The sequence below is a fragment of the Mustela nivalis genome (assembly GCF_964662115.1).
Source record: "Mustela nivalis genome assembly, chromosome: 12".
NCBI lineage: Eukaryota > Metazoa > Chordata > Mammalia > Carnivora > Mustelidae > Mustela > Mustela nivalis.
The window spans coordinates 17528287-17546372 of NC_139031.1; the positions used below are offsets into that span (position 1 = coordinate 17528287).

At 51.2% G+C, this 18086-nt stretch overlaps 1 protein-coding gene across 1 annotated transcript; it reads left to right on the forward strand.

Moving 5' to 3' along the window:
- The first annotated feature begins 2324 nt into the window (after positions 1–2324).
- AKR1B1 (aldo-keto reductase family 1 member B) lies at positions 2325–17752 on the forward strand. Its single transcript, XM_082694143.1, has 10 exons — positions 2325–2575; positions 10659–10826; positions 11438–11554; positions 12261–12338; positions 12627–12749; positions 13214–13320; positions 13632–13713; positions 14277–14360; positions 15173–15255; positions 17344–17752. The coding sequence occupies exons 1-10, from the start codon at positions 2474–2476 to the stop codon at positions 17384–17386; spliced, it is 987 nt and encodes a 328-aa protein (XP_082550269.1). The 5' UTR covers positions 2325–2473; the 3' UTR covers positions 17387–17752.
- The last annotated feature ends 334 nt before the right edge of the window (positions 17753–18086 follow it).

Here is an 18086-nt window from a genome sequence, read left to right on the forward strand (position 1 = left end):
GGACAGACTGCCCGTGACCTTATATATTTGTTTATAACAGCTTTATGGAGATATAATTCACATGCCCTAATATTCACCCCATTGAAGTATATGATTTCGTGGTTTTTCATATATTCGCAGTTATACCAGATTTCACAGGACCTTGAATGCCAGGCTGAGGAGTTTAAGTTGTATCCTATGGGAATCAGACAGTTAGTAGGAAAATGTGTTGTAGTTGCAAAACGCATTTAATTCATTAATGATAGTCTGAAAAACAGCATTCCCATTTCCTCTGGCTTCTTCCTCACTTTATGTCACATGTTTTCTTCATGCTTATAATGAGACCATATTTACAATTTTGTTCTCTACTTTCACCTTTGTAATATTTCAGGTACACTTTTCTCTATTCATCATCTTCATTTCCAATGGCTATATCGCGTCTAGTGCCATGGCGGGACACTTACAGTTTTACTTTATGTGGTTAGAACCGTTTCTCTCTCTCTCTCTCTCTCTGTCACACACACACACACACCCCACACACACACAGCAAGTGAAGTGCCCTAGGTGTCAAGTTTAAGGAGATGCTCACATCCAGGCGGTATCTGAATGGCACTCACTTCCCTTTTCATCCGGGATCAGGGTGAGGCCGTGTGTACGCGTGCACAAAAGTGTCGCTTTTGCCAAGATTCCTTCAGGAGGAGATTACTGGTTCTCATGATGGGATTACTGGTTCGGAAGATCAATATTCTTATTGCTCTTGATATGAAGAGCTGGAATCTTTCTTGGAAGGATTCCACGGAAGTTTTTTCGAAGCATAATTCTGATACATGCCCAATGGCATTTTTCCAAAGTTGACATGCAGTCTCAGTATGGGCCCGTGATCTTACTGTTGTTGCTATCAAAGGTCCCCAGGTATGACTTTCACATTTGCATAACCCACAGACTACTCGCAAGTCACAACTGGAGCTATATACCTTCAGGCACTCAGCTCCATCTTCGATCATCAGAGAAACAGCCAGATCTTCATACTGCGTGCACTTCCCTAACAGAGGACCCCTCTGTGTACACCAACCTGGTCACTGATGGTGTTACCATTTCCCCAAGGGATAGCCCTTTGGACAGCAACCTTTGGATATATTCTATGAACAGAAATCTTAAGAATGAAGAGTGTCAGGCTACCCCTGTTTTATTACCAAGTTCCCAGCTGAAGGTGCTAATTAAAATTCTATTGTTTGAGGGTAAGTAGCATCAGAATTTGCCAATTAACAGGTTTTCATAAAAGTCAAATGGAAAAGTATCTGGGCAAGTCGTTGTGTATAAATTTTTCCTCAGGGGCACCTTTTAGAAGTCACCAAGTGGAAAATCACCAGAAGGGAGTTCAGTGAGGCCTGGTTCCTGAGTCATTGCCCTGCAGATGTAATTCCCAATCTTGCATGATTAGGAAAGATCAGAGGGTGATGGAGCAAAGAAAGCAGGTTTGGGGTAGGACAAAGATCAGGGAGAGAAGTTGTTGAAAAGAAACCAAAACTGTCTTCAAAGCTCTTCCAGCAACTTTCTTTTGGGTCTCTTGGAAAATAATGTCTTCTTCCCTGATAATTAAGGGCGATCAGTTTATTATTTAGCCCATCCTCATTTGAAATACTTGAAACCCCAATATTAAAGTTAACTTTTCTTCTCTGCCTATTCACGCTTCTAGAGAGTTTTGTAAAGTTACATTACCGAAACTTGCTTAAAAATTTTCTGAAGACCGAATGTCTTCCGTGGGTTCTGGACCAAGCTCATCCGGGATTCCTAACCTCAAGAGATGCTGGCTTTTGGAGAAAGGCTTGTTCAACCCCACTCAATGCTACAGACAAAACTCGCACCTAGGGTGGGTGGCCAAGATAGCCCTAAAGCGGCTACCCACAGGCTGTAAACTCTAGCCTCCAGTATGTGTTCTGCAACAATACTGCAAGCCACTTGTCTGATAGGCACCTTTCTAAAAGATAGGTGCGCTGCTAACCTGTACTTGAAGTCAGTAGGATTCCTCCAGATCAAGGAGAGGACATAGGATAGGTCCTATTCTCCAGGAACGTGACTGGGGCTGGACCACAGGCAAATGTATCCTTCGGGGTCCCTTTTGAAAAAAAAAAAAAAAAAAAAAAGTAAAGAAAGAAAGAAACCTGAACTCCTTCCCAGTCTACTTATTTATAGGACGTCTAGAACTTTCGCTGAAGCATTCCGATTTCCACGTGCCCCCCCCCCCCACCTTGCTTGGCGAGGTCTCCACCTCCGCCGCCCGTGGGGCGTGGGCGAGCCAGGGGCGCGGCAGAAATCCGGTCCCTCTGGGACCCAGCGGAAGGCGCATCCTCGCGGAGCCCTCGGGCTGCGACGCCCCCGCCTCGGCGCGGGCCGGTCAATCAGAAGCCGCCTTTGCGCAGCCGCGCGTCAATCGGACCCGCCCTTTCTGCCGGCCTCTTGGGCTATTTAAAGGCCTGCGCCGGGGCCGAGCGGCATGGTCTTCGGAGGGGGTCTGCGGAGCTCTGCTGTCATGGCCAGCCACCTCGTGCTCTACACCGGCGCCAAGATGCCCATCGTGGGGCTGGGCACCTGGAAGGTACATGCCCTGGGGGGGGGCGCGCCCCACGGCTCTTCTCGGGCTCAGCGCGGCCTGGGGCGGTGGGGACCCGCCGTGACCCAGAGCGGCCCCCGCCGAGGACGCCCGGCCTCCCAAGGAGCCATACTTGGGCAGGCCGGGCCCTGGAGGGACGGGGTGGTCCCCGCGGGGACCCGGGCACCGGCCTGGCGTCCCGGGGGCTCGGGTGGGGGACCGCTGCTGTAGACGCTGGGTGGCTGGGATCCCCAGGCTGCACTTGGAATCCGGTCCCGGCTGGAAAACCACAGAGGGGGGTTTCCTGAGCCCCGGCGCTCGGGCCCCGGGGGCGGGAACCGGGAGGGCCCGGGCGCTGATGGGGCCGAAAGGGGTGTGGGACGCCGCCGATCGCCGTCGTTTCGCGTCTGAACCGCACCTGTGGCACCTGCGTCTTTGTCTCTCTTTTTAAATAGTTTTATTCTTAATGGTTTCCGTTTCTGCTCTCTCAGGAATAAGCACTCAGATTAAGCCCGGAGACTGCAGATAATTAAATTAGCTGCCGCGAGTTGGCCCAGGATGCATCTATCTCCGTGTCCCCAAACAAGCGACGCTGACCTCTTGTAGCCGAGCTTGCCGCTCGGGGTTGAGGGGGTTTGGGGGGCGGTTGTCGTATGCGGGGCAGACCTTCGCAGAGAATCTGGTCACCGATGGTGACCGCCCAGAGAAAACTGTGCCCCGGTCTCCGTATTAAAACTGTCTGAGGAAACCTTAACACCGCTGAAATCTTTCAGCAGCATCCCCAAGAAATGGCTAGGAATAAAAAGGCTAGCCTGATGACCTGGAAAGTAGGGAGCACAGAAGGGTGGTATTATAGGCGCTGGGACAAAACCCGGTGGTTTTAAAATAAAAGCTCCGTATAAGTGAGTTTTGGGGCATTGTATATTAACATTCTCCAGCAATGACCCAGGTTTTCCCAGGGACTTTGAATGTGGGCCTGGGCATTGGGTATTCACACACTGATAAGGAAACCCGAGCCAACAGGATTGAGGGCACCGTTAAATGGTTTGATCTAGAATAGAGGGTGGGGCTTACCTCTACTCTAAAGGCTGAAGATAAGTAAATACAGGAAATAAGAAAAGGGTCGTAGAATTGCTTCACACAAAGTCTGTTTCTTGGCCAGAGTAATCAGAGTGTGTGTAATTTGTGTGTCCTTCAAGAAGTCCAGCGATGGCTCTAAGGGTGTAATCGAATTATGACCATGATACCGAGTTAAATTTCAGCTGTTGAGGGTTATTATCTTGGAGTGGCTATGAAAAGACACTTTCTTGGCAATAGTAAATTATTGTAGTTTGTATAATGATGCAGGCACGCACAGATGTAAGCATATAACTGGAACAAAAGATCCACAAAACACTACTTTACTAGGTGGGATGAATTCCAATACTTTATTCGTTTTGTGCTTTCAAAAATTTGGTTCCTGACCTTGGCCCATCGTTTGACAATTACTGTTCTAGGGTAAATAAGGAATAAAAGTTCTTAAAAAGGTTTAAAATTCTTTTAATTTTTTTCAAAAATTTATTTATTTAGAGAGCATGCAAGCAGGGGCAGAGAAAGAGGGAAAGAATCCTCAAGCAGACTCCCCGTTGAGCTCAGAGCCCAATGCGGGGCTCTGTCCCAAGACCCTGCGATCATAATCTGAGCTGAAACAAAGAACCGGACGCTTAACTGACTGAGCCACCCAGGCGCCCCAATTTTTTAATTTTTTACTGAGAGGGCACACATGCAAGTGGGTTGGTGAGGGGGGAGAGGGAGAGAGAATCTTAAGCAGGCTCTCCGCCAAGTGCAAACCCTGTTCTCAGGACCCTGAAATCCCGACCTGAGCCAAAATCAAGAGTTGGATGCTTAACCAACTGAGCTACCCAGGTACCCCCTATAGAGAGTTTTAAATCCTGCACTTGCACACTTAATGACCTGAAAAGCCACGTATTCATTTAAAATAACGTTATAAAATCTATACTTAGGTCATTCATTCTAGCAGACTACATTCTTTGAGGACAAGGGTAGCATTGGTCTCGTTCACAAGTATTTCCAGCATTTCTCACAATGCCTGGTAAATAGTAGGTCCCCAGAGAAATACATAGATAGGTGTTGAATTAATAGAAAGAAGTAAGATAACTTTGGATGATGGCGGAGGTGAGGAGATGAGGTTTGTACAGAATTGTGTTGAGGTGTGATGGGGAGGTAACAGCGTAACAAGTAGCACAAGTATGGACTTAGAGTGGAATCCTTTTTTTTTTTTTTTTTTAAGCATAACAGTATAGATCATAGCTGTTCCCCCTTTCCCCATATGTGTGTACATATTTTTTTCACAGATGCTGGACAAAAGAAGGGGTGACCTAAGAAACATTTGCTTATCTTTGTGAGAAGTCGGGGAGGCTCTGCAAGCGGGTACAGTTGCTTGTTCTCCGGGATCTTTCCTGTCCTGGTATCTGTGTTGTACCGTCCAGACCCTTCGCTGGGCTCTAATGGTCTCCGGTCTGCTGTTGCATCAAAGGTCCTCAAATCTGCCCTTCTGTCTTTGGAGGGGAGGCTTTCGGGCAGTTGGGAGAACATCTCTGCCTCCAACCCCATGTGGCTTAGGGAGTGTTTCTCCCCGGCAAGCTGGCCTTCCCTGTTAGCCTGGAAGTAAACCCACCAACACTGTTTTGCCAGGAAGCCATTAAAACAGATTTCTTCTGATACGCTCTTGCTAGTAAGTGTTCTGACCTTGTGAAAAATTGTTGGTAGTTTGATCATTGTAACGCACCCAGGTGCTGCAAACGGAGCGGAGTGCAACCGCGGTTCTTAACCTCTTTCCCATGTTCTCCATCCCTGCACCACGCAGGAACCACTGAGACATTTTTCCCTAATTGCTCCCCATTTAAAAAATTAACATCAGAAATCGACTGTACATCTGTTCATGTCCTGAAGCCCTGCAGAGGGCCACAAACTGTTTTGTAAGCTAAGATTTATTTGGGTTTTTTTTGTCCCCACTGACCCAGTTTTTGCCTCTTTAGGGATGATAGCTCCCCCTTGAAGAACACACGAGGTAGAAAATAATGTGCTGAGAAAGATTATCTGTCACAGGTTTATAAGGGCCCCAGGATCCCAGGTTTGGGGAGAGGTGCTGGCATTGGAGCTGAGACAGTAACTTGGTTTTACTGCTCACGTGCTTCCTTTCCCTGCGGGCCTCAACCTCGTCCCTCTTCAAGATCAAAGATATTTATTTTAAGTAAGTCTTCCCCAAGCAGGGCCAGTCCCAGTCCATTGCCATCTCAACCAAGTGGAGATAAGCGTGTCTTAGAATTTGCAGAGATTGATTCAGGTTTTATTAGTTGGTGTGTGTTTGTTGCCAAGCCTGATTATGAGCTTTGATGCCAAATAGTAGCCAGATTTACTGTTTTCATGTGATAACGCAACTAAAAGGTGTTCAGCACCTTATCATTTGTACGGGGCTGTAAGATGAGGTAGACGGACTGATCATGAGGTTGGTTTATCTGCCCCAGACATTGAAAACGCATTTTTTGTTGACTGTAGATTGGACACAAGAGGTAGCATGGATTCTTCTCTGGACTGTCCCTCATGCTTGGTCTGTTGGAGCCTTAGGAGTACAGCAGACTTTAAGCCTTGTTTACACAAACCACAAAATCCCCAGTCTCCCATTTGTGCTGAGTGGGAGTGTTGAGTGCCCTACAGAGTGAGGAAGCCAGTTTGCTCAGATTTCCCTGAAGTTGATTGAGACTGTGTTGTCCACTGGTTAACACAGAACAGGCATTAACCGCTTTTGGTCACCAAAATATCCATGTTCACTGTCAGAAGACCTCACTGTTTGTTATCATGATGCTGAATTAGACACCAGAAATTTTATTTGTGAATGATAGTTGGGACAAATCAAGGCTGGGCCTCTTGCCTAATCCCCATTTCTTTGTATGCTCTTCTGCCATGGGAAGGGCTTGGTAAACTACAAGCCGCAGACCATTTTTATAAATAAAGTTTTATTAGAACACACCCTACGTGTACTCGTTACTTATGACTACTGTGCTGCAGCGACAGAGTGGGGCAGGTGCGACCCACCGTTGAGCCCACAAAGCCTCAAGTATTTCCTGTTTGGCATCTTACAGAAAAAGTTTGCCAGCTTCTCTTTCAAAAGATTCTAAGTGAATTAATCAGAAGTTGGAATACATTTTTAAGAAGTCCCTAATGCCTCTTACACTTGCTTCTGGTTGAAATGACTTAAACACTTAAAATAGAAAATTATATTGTAAGACCACTTGTATGTAAACAAACCTAATAATGAAAAATGAGTTTCTCTTAGACGAAGGTTAAGTTTCTCTAAAGAAAAGCTGATTTAATTGGAAGAGGTTAAATAATGTTTGTGGGGACAGCTTTTCTGTGATCATGGTACTTTTAAAGGCTTTAGAGGTTGATGACCGTGTTTCTTTATTAAATCTAAATTCCCATCAGACGTTATGGTTTCCTACTCCTTACTCTAAGATTATCCTTGGCACACTGTTCTCATACATCTTGCCCAGGAATTTTTTTTTTCCCCAAGGTAAAGTTTCCTTTGGTCCCATGCTCCCCTCCCCCATTGCAACATAATACCTGATAACTAGAGAAAATTAAAAAAAAAAAAAATACATCAGAAAGAACACAGTCCCCTGTTTCCAGAAATCCCCATGATTAATTCTCCAAGGGATTCAGCTCTGAAATACTTTTGTTTTATTACCATTGATGCCATTTTATAACCTGGTCGAACCTTGCAGAGGGAATAGAGGGAGGGTTAGTATTTTACAGTAACAGGTAACAGGTAAGAGCTACATGTAAAGGGGAAGATGATTAGGTTTTAAAAGTGTGTGTGTCGGGGCGCCTGGGTGGCTCAGTGGGTTAAAGCCTCTGCCTTCAGCTCAGGTCATGATCTCAGGGTCCTGGGATCGAGTCCTGCATCGGGCTCTCTGCTCGGCAGGGAGCCGGCTTCCTCCTCTCTCTGCCTTCCTCTCTGCCTACTTCTGATCTGTCTCTGTCAAAGGAATAAATAAAATTAAAAAAAAAATAAAAGTGTGTGTGTCTAAAGGGGTGGCCACTAATATGCTCTGAGTTGGTATTAGCTGGCTGCCATAGAGGAGATAGGGAGGTCTATCTTGTGGAGATGGTGGGGGCCTTGGGGGCCGAGAGTTCTCGATGGTGTCAGCGCAGACTTTTGTCAGGTTGCTGTCTGAGCCAGTGCTCTCTGGAGCTCGAAGGTCCAAGAGAGTTGGGCATGCATGGATTTGCCCAAGTCACAGGGCAGATTATTGGCAGAATCGAGTCAAAACATGATTTAGTCTGTAGGACTTGTACAGTTGGGTCGTCTGTAATTTGAATGTTTCCTATAATCGTTTTCTGTAGATTTCCTGTGAAATGTATGGAAATACACCTTCATGATTTATTTTCTTTTTAAAGTTTCAGTTTGGACCACTCCCTGTGTTTGCATTCATAAATACAGACCTGAAATGGAGAGATGGTGTAATCATGTACTGGCATTGCCAAGTTTATTGTGTCATTTTTCACCATGACTTAAATTGGCTGATTCGTTAGTGGTAAGAGAAGTTTGTGTAGTGTCTTTCTGGGAAGGGTCAGGTTGAGATGATTAGTAGTATAATTCACGGACTCTGGTACATTCTCATTCCAGAGGATGATCTTTCCAAGGCCAGGACACTTATCCTTTCACTGACCAGTGTCTTGTGCCTCTTAGGGCCCACACGGGGGGTCCGATCTCTAGGCAGAGCATGGCTCTAAGGTCCTTCTGCCGAGGTTGAGTCCTGACATCTTTGACTGACTGTGTGATCATGGGCCCCTTGCCTCCCCTCTCCTTGCCTTACTTTCCCTCGCTGTAGAGATAATAGCGTCTGCTGGGCTTGGGATAGATTCACCGTATTAATGTATATTAATGTATTGAAGACTGGTAGAAATGAGTCCGTATTTTCATTTTGAGCCTGTATGGGCCAAATACCCCACTCATCTCTTTCCATTCGATGACATGATCTGCCCCGGCACGAGCCTTCTGGTAACCAGGACGTCTGTTCCAGGGTCAGCCCAGGGGACGGCCATCAGTCCCTCAGTGGCAGAGCACGTGGCCCCTTGTGGCCTTCCCCGTGGCTGCAAAACGTTCCCCCCAAAAAGGGAGGCTGGCACACAGCTCCCATTCCCAGGAGTCTTGTCACAAATTGCTACAACTCCTGCACATTGAATTTATAAAATGCCCAACAGTCCTTGCATGTGCTTTTCTTTACCCTTGGAAAGCAGCGTGGCTGGTGTCCCAGCACGTGACCTGAGCTGATCTCTTGGTCATCTCTGCCCGTGGCTTCTCTGAAAACATAGCATGAACTTTTTTTCAGTTTTGTGCCACTCTTTTGGCAGCCTTGATGATGCTAGTTTACACTTTCTGGTTCCAAGGAGCTGAATAACCAACTCCTCGTTGGGCAGAATGAGAAGTATGTCTGAGGTGGGGATTCATGGGCCACAGGACGCCCTGGGGCATACTAGCATCCGGCTGTGTGATGTCAGGCTGTGTGATGTCGCCAGGAGCAGTCTCTCTTGACCCTCCTGTCTCTCAGCCCCGCTCTCTTCAAGTAGTTCCTGGCTCCATTCCCCCAGCACCGTGACCCCAGCAGAATGGAAGCTGGTCTGGGTAGTTCCAGAGACGGAGTCTCACGGGCCTGATTTGGGTCATGCCACTGCCTTTGCACCATTTGCTGTGACAGATGCAACGTGTGGCCAGGCTGGGCCTGGGGACTGTGCCCGCCCCCTGCCCCGTCCCTTGACTCGTGAGTGGTGGGGAAGGCTGCTCTTGTAGCTTCCTCGGTCCTCTAGGGGAAAAGGAGGTCAGTCATCTGGAGATGTATCCGCTCTTACGCCTGAGCTTAGCAACCTGCCCCCTGCTCCCTCCTTGGGGGTGAACAAGCTCAGAGGGCCAGCAGGCTCCGCCATACACTTGTTCCCACTGATTGATAATCTACTTCCCCCACCCCCCACCCCCGACCGGGCGTGTTAACAAGGGCTGATGTCAGAACAGCCAGTGTCTGTTCAGCTGTTCATCGCCCTGGGGAGTTTTCCTCTTCATTCCCTTCTCCCCCAGCTCTCTGGAGGAATGCTCTGTGTTTGTTCCACAGTCGGCTGCACATGTGTGTATTTTTCGCCTCTCCGGTCTGCGTAGGATCAGTGAGGAGATGGAGTAAGTGTCCATGCGGTCAGGCTGGGTGCTGGCAGAGCTTGAAGGCTGTGGAGGGGTCGCCTCCTCCCCGAGCGCCCAGTTCTGCCCCATCCGGGTCACGGAGGTGGTCGCGGGGCCTGGGCTCGCACAGCTCATCAGTCTCTGCAGCTCTGCCCGGACATTACCGAAGCCTGTTTCCCCTCTCCTGCCAGCAACCTTCTGCCTGCGGGCATCCCGGAGCGGCCGCCTCCCACCCCTGCCTCTTAGAGCAGGTTCTCACGTGGTTGCAAAGAAAGCACCTGTCTTTGAGTCCATATCAGTAAGGTTCTTGACTTCACGATCATCTCCCAAAACTGCTGAAAAACGAGGGATTGCCACTGTCCGCCTCCACACCCAGAAGGAGAGAGTAAAGCATAGGCGTTCAGTGACAGCTCAGAAGCCAAATGGGCATTGGGTGAATATCTACAGCAGTTATTGAACTACTCTGAGCCATTTGAAGGAAATGGCACCCCTTATTGTCTTGGGAAACTAAATGATTCAGATAGGGTGTTTTTTGTTTGTTTTGTTTTTATACAGTAGTTTGTAAATCTATAGACGTAGAGGAACCAGGAAGACAGCTCTGGCATGTGTTTTTAGGGTGGGCTGCGGCGAAGTGGTCTGAGGATGCTCAGGTCAAGTCTTGTGGCCTTTCATATGGGTCGCATGCCCTGCCCCCCCCCTCCCCCGAGAGCCTATGGAAGCTCTGGGGGAGCCGCTGGCCATCCGCAGCCGTGGGAAAGAGGCGGGAGCTTCAGCGGGAGGCTCACACCGCCCTTCTTTCTTCCTGGGCTGCTTGGTCGTTGATTTGAACTCCGTGCCTTCCGGTCCCTTTCCGTTCAGTCCCCTCCAGGCAAAGTGACCGAGGCTGTGAAGGCAGCGATTGACCTTGGCTACCGTCACATCGACTGCGCTCACGTGTACCAGAACGAGAACGAGGTGGGGCTGGCCCTCCAGGAGAAGCTCAAGGAGCAGGTGGTGAAGCGTGAGGACCTCTTCATCGTCAGCAAGGTGCCGCCCTGCAGGGGAGCCTGGGCCACGGGCCTCTCTCTCCTGTTTGTCCGAGGCCAACATGGGTGCAGGAGCCGAGACCATCCTCTGGGGAAATGAGTTGACTACGGGCCATAGAGGGTTCCAGAGCTCACCGGTCCACATTGTCTCTTGGGTGGTCATTCCGTGTAGAGCCTTGGTTAGAGCCTCTTGTCGGTGAGGCTTAGATTGAGAGATCTCTTTGAGGACAGAACTTGGTTTCCGTCTGGAGGCTGGGTCTCTACGGACGGCCACCGTCTTTCACCTGGAGGCTGTCGGTGCTCAGAGGAACCCTGGGTGGGAGGGTGAGACTGACCCCACGGACACAGTCCTGTAGGAAAATGGCCGTGGGAGCTCATGTTTAGGGCCTGGGCCTTCCTGACCTGTCCATTCTCATTAGGCCTTCAGTTTGGTCCCTCTGACAGGTCTCCCTGACCCGATGACCCTGCCTTCCTTTGGAAAATTCGGGTCCATGGTGCGCAGTGGAAACTCCCCCACCCCGTTTCCAGCGTCCCAGCGAGAGGGGTGGGTGGTGTCTTGGGGCCGTCTGGCTGCCGGCTGCCGGCTGAGACGTGCTCTCTCGCCGTCCTCAGCTGTGGTGCACGTTCCACGAGAAGAGCATGGTGAAGGGCGCCTGCCAGAAGACGCTCAGCGACCTGAAGCTGGACTACCTGGACCTCTACCTCATTCACTGGCCGACGGGCTTCAAGGTAGGCGGCCGCTGTCGCTCCGTGCAGCCCGGGCTGTGGTAGGCCCTCCCGCTTTAGGGTACAGGTGGGCACATGCCCTATGTGAGTCCTTACTGGCCCGGCCACTGTCCTGGGAGCTGTCAGCCCCCAGCCCCTAGCGCCTGCTGAATCCAAACCGTGGGCGACTCGGCTGAACGTTAGTGAGTTGGAGGAGCGCTGCGCTGTGTCATTTGCCGGTGGTACCGTTTCAAACTGTGGCCACGCACATGGGTCAGGGGGCATTCTGTACGTGGGCCGAAGACCTCCTTGGCTGTCTTCTTCTGCCTCTGTGTGTGGGTACGGTCCGGCGTTCCGCACAGAGGCCCCATCCCGTGGAAGCCCGAGTCTCGGCACCAAACACACTCGCGTTATGAGTTCTTTCTAGCCACAGGGTCCGTTTTCTGCTTTGTCAGCCAGAGTGAAGGCATGTGGTTTTTGTCCTCTAGCGTTGTTGTGTTGTGCTGGTTCCATCGGACAGTCCGCTGTAACCCAACTGAAAGGAACAGGGTCTGGGGGCCTCAGGAATTTTCTGCCTGTTAACTTTTCATACTGGCCTGTGGGTTTGCCCTTGATGGTTTTCTGAAAGCTTAGCTATGGGAGTTAAGAGTTTTTTTTTTTTTAGAACTTTGCTTTTAAAGAACCAGGTCTGCAAAGGGCTGTCATTGACCATGTACTCTTGTAACAACAGCATGGGAAGGAGTATTTCCCGCTGGATGGGGAAGGCAAAGTGATTCCCAGCGACACCAATTTTGTGGACACGTGGGAGGTAAGGCAGTTGCTGACTCGGTCTTCTCCCTCCTTGCTGGTATCTCTTTCTCCTGTGAGTGATCCGCTGTGCTGTGTCTTCCCCTGCCTTTTGGTGTTTGGTCACCATTTTTGCTCTTCCTGTCTTCTCTAAGCCAGCTGGGCTTTTGTTTTGGTGTCTCTTGGCTAGTTTGCCAGTGCTGGTTAGTAAGGGCAGGGCCCGTTAAACTGATTGGAGCCAGAGCTGCTTTTCTCATTCCTGTCCTGTGCGGCACATGTCAGAAGCAAGCAGCCCCCCTTTCCTTGGTAGGCCATGGAAGAGCTGGTGGAGGAAGGGCTGGTGAAAGCTATTGGAGTCTCCAACTTCAATCATCTCCAAGTCGAGAAGATCTTAAACAAACCTGGCTTAAAATACAAGCCGGCTGTTAACCAGGTAAACATGGTGGAGGGGAGGTGTGTGTGGGAGGCTGTTCAGTTACTCTCTGAACCTGGCAGTCCCTTCCGGTCTGTGTCCCCCAGGGAGCAGCCAGGAGGCGGGTCCCAATTTGGGACTGAGAATGATGATGACCCATCTGGGAGCGCACTTGCGGGAGAGACAGGGTGTGAGCCTGGCTTGTGATGACTCAGGCTCTCCGGGTTTATCAGCTTGCGGCCCATCACAGTTGATAAATTGGCCAAAGCCAGAACAAACCCTTAGGGCCCGTGGTCACAGTCGGTGATAACAACATTATTGTTATTCATATCGAAGACACTTGCTGGGAAACAGGGATTGTTGTTCCACATATCTGGGAGCTCAGACGTTGGCTGTACATCATTTTCTGTTGGGGAGGGGGGCTTCCTGTATGTCCCCACAACTGTGCCCACATGCTACCCCCAGCCCTCTGTTTGCATCTGCAGATTGAGTGCCACCCGTACCTCACTCAGGAGAAGTTAATCCAGTACTGCCAGTCCAAGGGCATTGTGGTGACGGCCTACAGTCCCCTCGGCTCTCCTGACAGGCCTTGGTGAGGTTCCCACTGGATCATGTCCATCGGTGAAGGTTGGAGATGACTAGAAAGAAAAATTGAGCATCAAGGGAAGTGCTTCTGGCGCCACTTTTCAGACCTACCCAGGAGCCTTTCATTGGGTTTCCTGGTTGTTCTTTCTATAGCAAGATGGCCGTTCTTTTTCCCAAGGATTGGCAGTTTGTACTTGGGCTTCAAATCAGGAGGAGCCTGGTGGGCTGCCCTCAAAGGCCGATGGGAGTTAGAGCCACGGGCTGTCCCCGAGTGGAAGTGAGGCTGGGCACTCACACAGGCCATCTTTCTGTCTGCAGGGCCAAGCCTGAGGACCCTTCCCTGTTGGAGGATCCCAGGATCAAAGCTATCGCAGCCAAGCACAATAAAACCACAGCGCAGGTACCGCCCTCTCCACACACCCGTGACTATTTCCTGAACTCTCTGCATTCCTATTTCCTGAACTCTGCATTCGTAGTGGTCCCCTTCAGTGGGGAGGGAGAGGTGACCAAACCCAGCCAAGCCCTTCCTGGAAGTGCGGCTTGAGGTCGTGGAGCAGGTGGTAGACAGGGCACACAGACTAGGACGCCAGAAGATGCCCACGTGGTGGGGACGGGGGGCACCGGCCTCCTACCTCCACAGGCCGCCCCGGGGCCCGCATTTGCTGACGAATGTGGGAAGCTCCTCTCCCCGCTCACAGGAGAGCTCTCAGTTCAGCTGTCTGGGAAATGTTCTTTTTCTCCCAAGTGGTAGGATGGCTTCCTCCTTGTGACCAGGACACCTGGGAGACACAGCAGCACGTGGCGTGACTCGGGGAGACCCTGACCTCTCTGAGCCTCCGTTTCCTTACATGTGACCTTCTGGAATTTCCATCTTTGGGCAGTGGATGTAGATGAAGATGAGACTGAGTGACATGATAACATAGGCTATTGGTGTACGTACACACTCGGCCCCTCTGTTCACAGATTCTGATCCGGTTCCCCATTCAGAGGAATTTGGTGGTGATCCCCAAGTCTGTGACACCTGAACGCATTGCTGAGAACTTTCAGGTAAGATCCTGGCTGCTTGGCTGGGGTTTTTACAGCAGAGCAGGACAGAGGGCCTCTCCTCTCATGCCTGGGCTGTCCGTGTAGGACCCCCACCATCCTGTCACCTCTCAGAGAGCCAGCAGGTGGAGACAGCCGGTGAGCATATTTGCCCACAGAGGTCACCAGCGAGTGTCCAGCAGGCTTGCTTTCTGGACATTCTGACATGAGGGCCTTCCCTGTCCCCACGTGTGCCACCCCTCCCAGGCTCACCGGCTGCTGGCCCCCCCGACGGCTGAGTTCTTGTCCTCTGTCTGTGAGGGGCTGCTTAGGCCCATCTCAGGTACCGCCTCTGACAGCACCCTTCAGCCCCCAGCCGGACTTCGTTCTCAATTTCTCTGGCCCCTGTGAGGGTCGTGTAGCGTCTCCCTCCAGCGTGCTGCCGACCGGTCCTTGTGTGGGAGTTGTTGTGTGACCTCTTTCCTTCGCTTCAGTGTAAAGGGAAGCGGAGACGCTTGTGGTCTGTCATTTTCTTCCCACCTGTGCTCGTCACAAATGCTCAACACTTTTGTGATTGTGACAGTCACAAAATGAACTAAAAAGTCCCATTTTACTCGGAGGCTCTGGAGGGGAGGGCCTGCCTCGTTCCGGGCAGGATCCCGGCGGCCTGTGGGCCTTCTGTGAAGAAACTGCGCTTCCGTTCCGTGGACCCTTGTTTTCCCGCCCTCCCCACTCCGGGCAGCCTCTCCTCTGCGCCCGGAGCTGTTTGGATACTTTGTATTCTGGGCTTGACCTTTATTTGAAGAATTTACTGGATTTTCTTTTTTTTCTTTTAGGTCTTTGACTTCGAACTGAGCAGCGAGGATATGACCACCTTGCTCAGCTACAACCGGAACTGGCGCGTGTGTGCCTTGGTGAGGTGAGTGTGTGCGGGGAGGGGAGCTAAGGCCGCAGCACGAGGGAAGCTCCCGTTAGCAGTGGTTCCCACCGGTGCACGTCCCCTTGCTGTCTCACCCGTGCACAGTGGGAGACGCTTGAACCCATGTCCGCCGAACTGCACACAGCCAAGGGGAAAATGCCAACCGATGGTTCTAGATCTCTCCTCCCACCCCAGGGGCACTGTTGGCCTAACCTGCAGCAACTCCACATTTCAGCATTAATTTTCAAATCTTAGCGGCTCTTCTGAAACCAGGTGATCCATGGGGTTCCTGGCCCACCTTCCTGGGAGAATTCGCCTGTGACTCTAACCTCATACTGATGTAATCAGAGGGGTTCAGTAGGAAGACTGTGGTGCTTGAGGCTGAGGCAATCTCTCGACCCCTCCCTGACTGATGGTCACCCAGAGCCCTTCCAGCTGCGAATTCGCTGGCTTCTTGTGTTCCCTGCGATTTGTAGTGTGGAAACTGAGGGAGGTGACAAGGAAGGTTGTTGTGTCTCTCCCCCACCCCCCCACCCCCCTTCTCCTACAGTACAGTAACCAAAGTTTAAAACTCCTTCTCTCTGCGTTGTAAGAAGAAACCTCCGTTCTACAGTGGGGACCAAGAGCTTCCTTTCACACTATGTGTACGGCCTCTCTTACTTCCCCATTTCCCAGCAGTTAGTCCTCTGAGCAAGACTTGGCCTTGCCCTGAGGTGTGGGGTCGCGTGCCAGCCTCCTCTTTCCTGCCTCTGCTCCCTCTCCATGCCGTTGGCAGCGCTGGTGGCCCCCGCACCCCCACACCTGTCCGCCGGCTCTGTGTCCTGGGCAAGACTCTCTCCTGCGCTTGGGTGTGACTGTGCCTGTGAGCACGTGGCCATCACAGACATCACAGGCCACTAACGGCTTGGCACTGGCAGTGGCACACCAGGCCATTTCTGATGTCCCTGTTTGTGTTAATGCTTAACCTTTAGGCACTGAGATCCTTTTTGAACCAAGTGGGTGAGGGAGAGGAAAGTGAATCATTCAGCAGGTGATGTCTGTTCTCCTGTGAGAGTCTCCGTACCATTCGTTCACTTCCCACTGCCCTTCCCACTGCTGACACAGCGTATTGGAGCTCTCCGGGCTGACAGACCGCAGTGGTTTTCTGACTGTCCCTTTTCCCTTATACTTACTCCCTCCGCTCCCCAGTGCCACTTCAGAAATAGCTGTCGGATGAGTCTGGGGGCTGCTGATGCTTCAGGGGGACAGGTTGGGGCTGGAGTAGGGAGGGAGAGGCTGGCTCCCACATTCCCAGCTCGCCTAGGCCGCTTTCTCACTACACATACACGTCCATTGCCTCTTTTTGGAAGTTATCGCTCTAGTTACCGAGGGCAGGCTCCTGTTAGTCAGGCTTGATGGGAGGCCAAAAAAGGGGCAGACTGTGGGGATGTTTTGAATGACTCCAAGTCTTGGAGCGTTCTGGGCCCTGTGCTGGGTTCTCCCTGGGCCATTCACACTATGCCCAGCCAGCCTTTCCGTTGTGAGTGCCAGAACTTGTTCCAGCACGAGCCGTTGGCCATGTTCATACATACTCACCCGCCTCTCTCCTCCCCTCTGTCTCCTGTGTCCCACTCTGCACTGCTCTGTGGGGCTCCCTTCAGCTCCCACCGACCCCAGGCAGCTTCTGTGTCCTCAGAGCACTGGCTCTGTCACATGCAGACTCCTGACCCCTCTCTGGTCACCCTCTTACTGTTTCGGACTATGGGATGCTCTGGTCCTGCCAGTTAGCCTGAGTGACCAGAAGCAGGAACTGTGTCTTGGTGCCCCGCTTGCCTCAGGCACGATGCTGGGCACACGGCGGGGGTGGGGTGGGGTGCGGTCTGTCACACAGGTGCCAACTGATGACAGCCCATGGTAGAGGAGCCTGGAGGGGGCTGCGGGGGTCCCCAGCACAGACCCATGACCTGCAGTCTGGACACTGGCTCGTCTCTGAGGCCTGTATTTCTACCTATAATGAGACCCTCACCATTGCTTTTGGTCATCTCTTATGGGTAGAAATACAATCCCTTCCCTTGTAAAGCTAATGTGTTCCTCCTTTTCTCCCGACAGCTGTGCCTCCCACAAGGACTATCCCTTCAACACGGAGTTTTGAAGTTCTCGGTGCCTCTTCCCCCTCCAGGTGACCTGCCGCTGTGTTCCCCGGGTCACTTTCCCTGTATGTAGTGTAGTGTGGCCTCTGCCTTTCCTGGTGGGTCAGCGACCTGCGGCCAGGCCAGTGAGGGCTTGGCCCGCTCGGTGTCGGGTCTAAAGAGCAGTATCAGTAGGTTAGAAGCTTCTTCCAGTTCTCTTTGCCCTTCTTCCTATCCAGCTGGGAAAGTAGGACCTTAGGACTCTTTCCTGACTAAGTTGAATCTACAAAGTTGAAATAGTGCCACTAACAACTGGATTTCGGCTGCCGGGAACTGTTGTAACCTTTTCATCCAGACTTCTTGCCTCAAATAAAAAGTCCTTTTGTGAACTTGTTGCTGTTTGTTTTACTTTGATTTATCGAAACAGTGTAGCACCCTCTGTCTCACTCAGCCTTCATCCCCTCTGTGACTGTAAAGCAGCCACTCAGCTGAGCAACACGAAGGCGTACCTGACAGCTTTCCCTCTAGTCGGGGACCCCTCACCCCAGTACCTTGCTCCTTTAGCTTTAGGGAGGTTGGTCTTACCTGGGTGCACACTTGAGTCACCCGGGGAGCCTTTAATGCTAGGGATGCCTGGATCTCACCCCTGGGGACCCATCTGATTGGCCCAGGGTGTCACCAGGCCCCCCGAGAGTTTGCAGGCTCCCCAGGGGTTCCTACTGC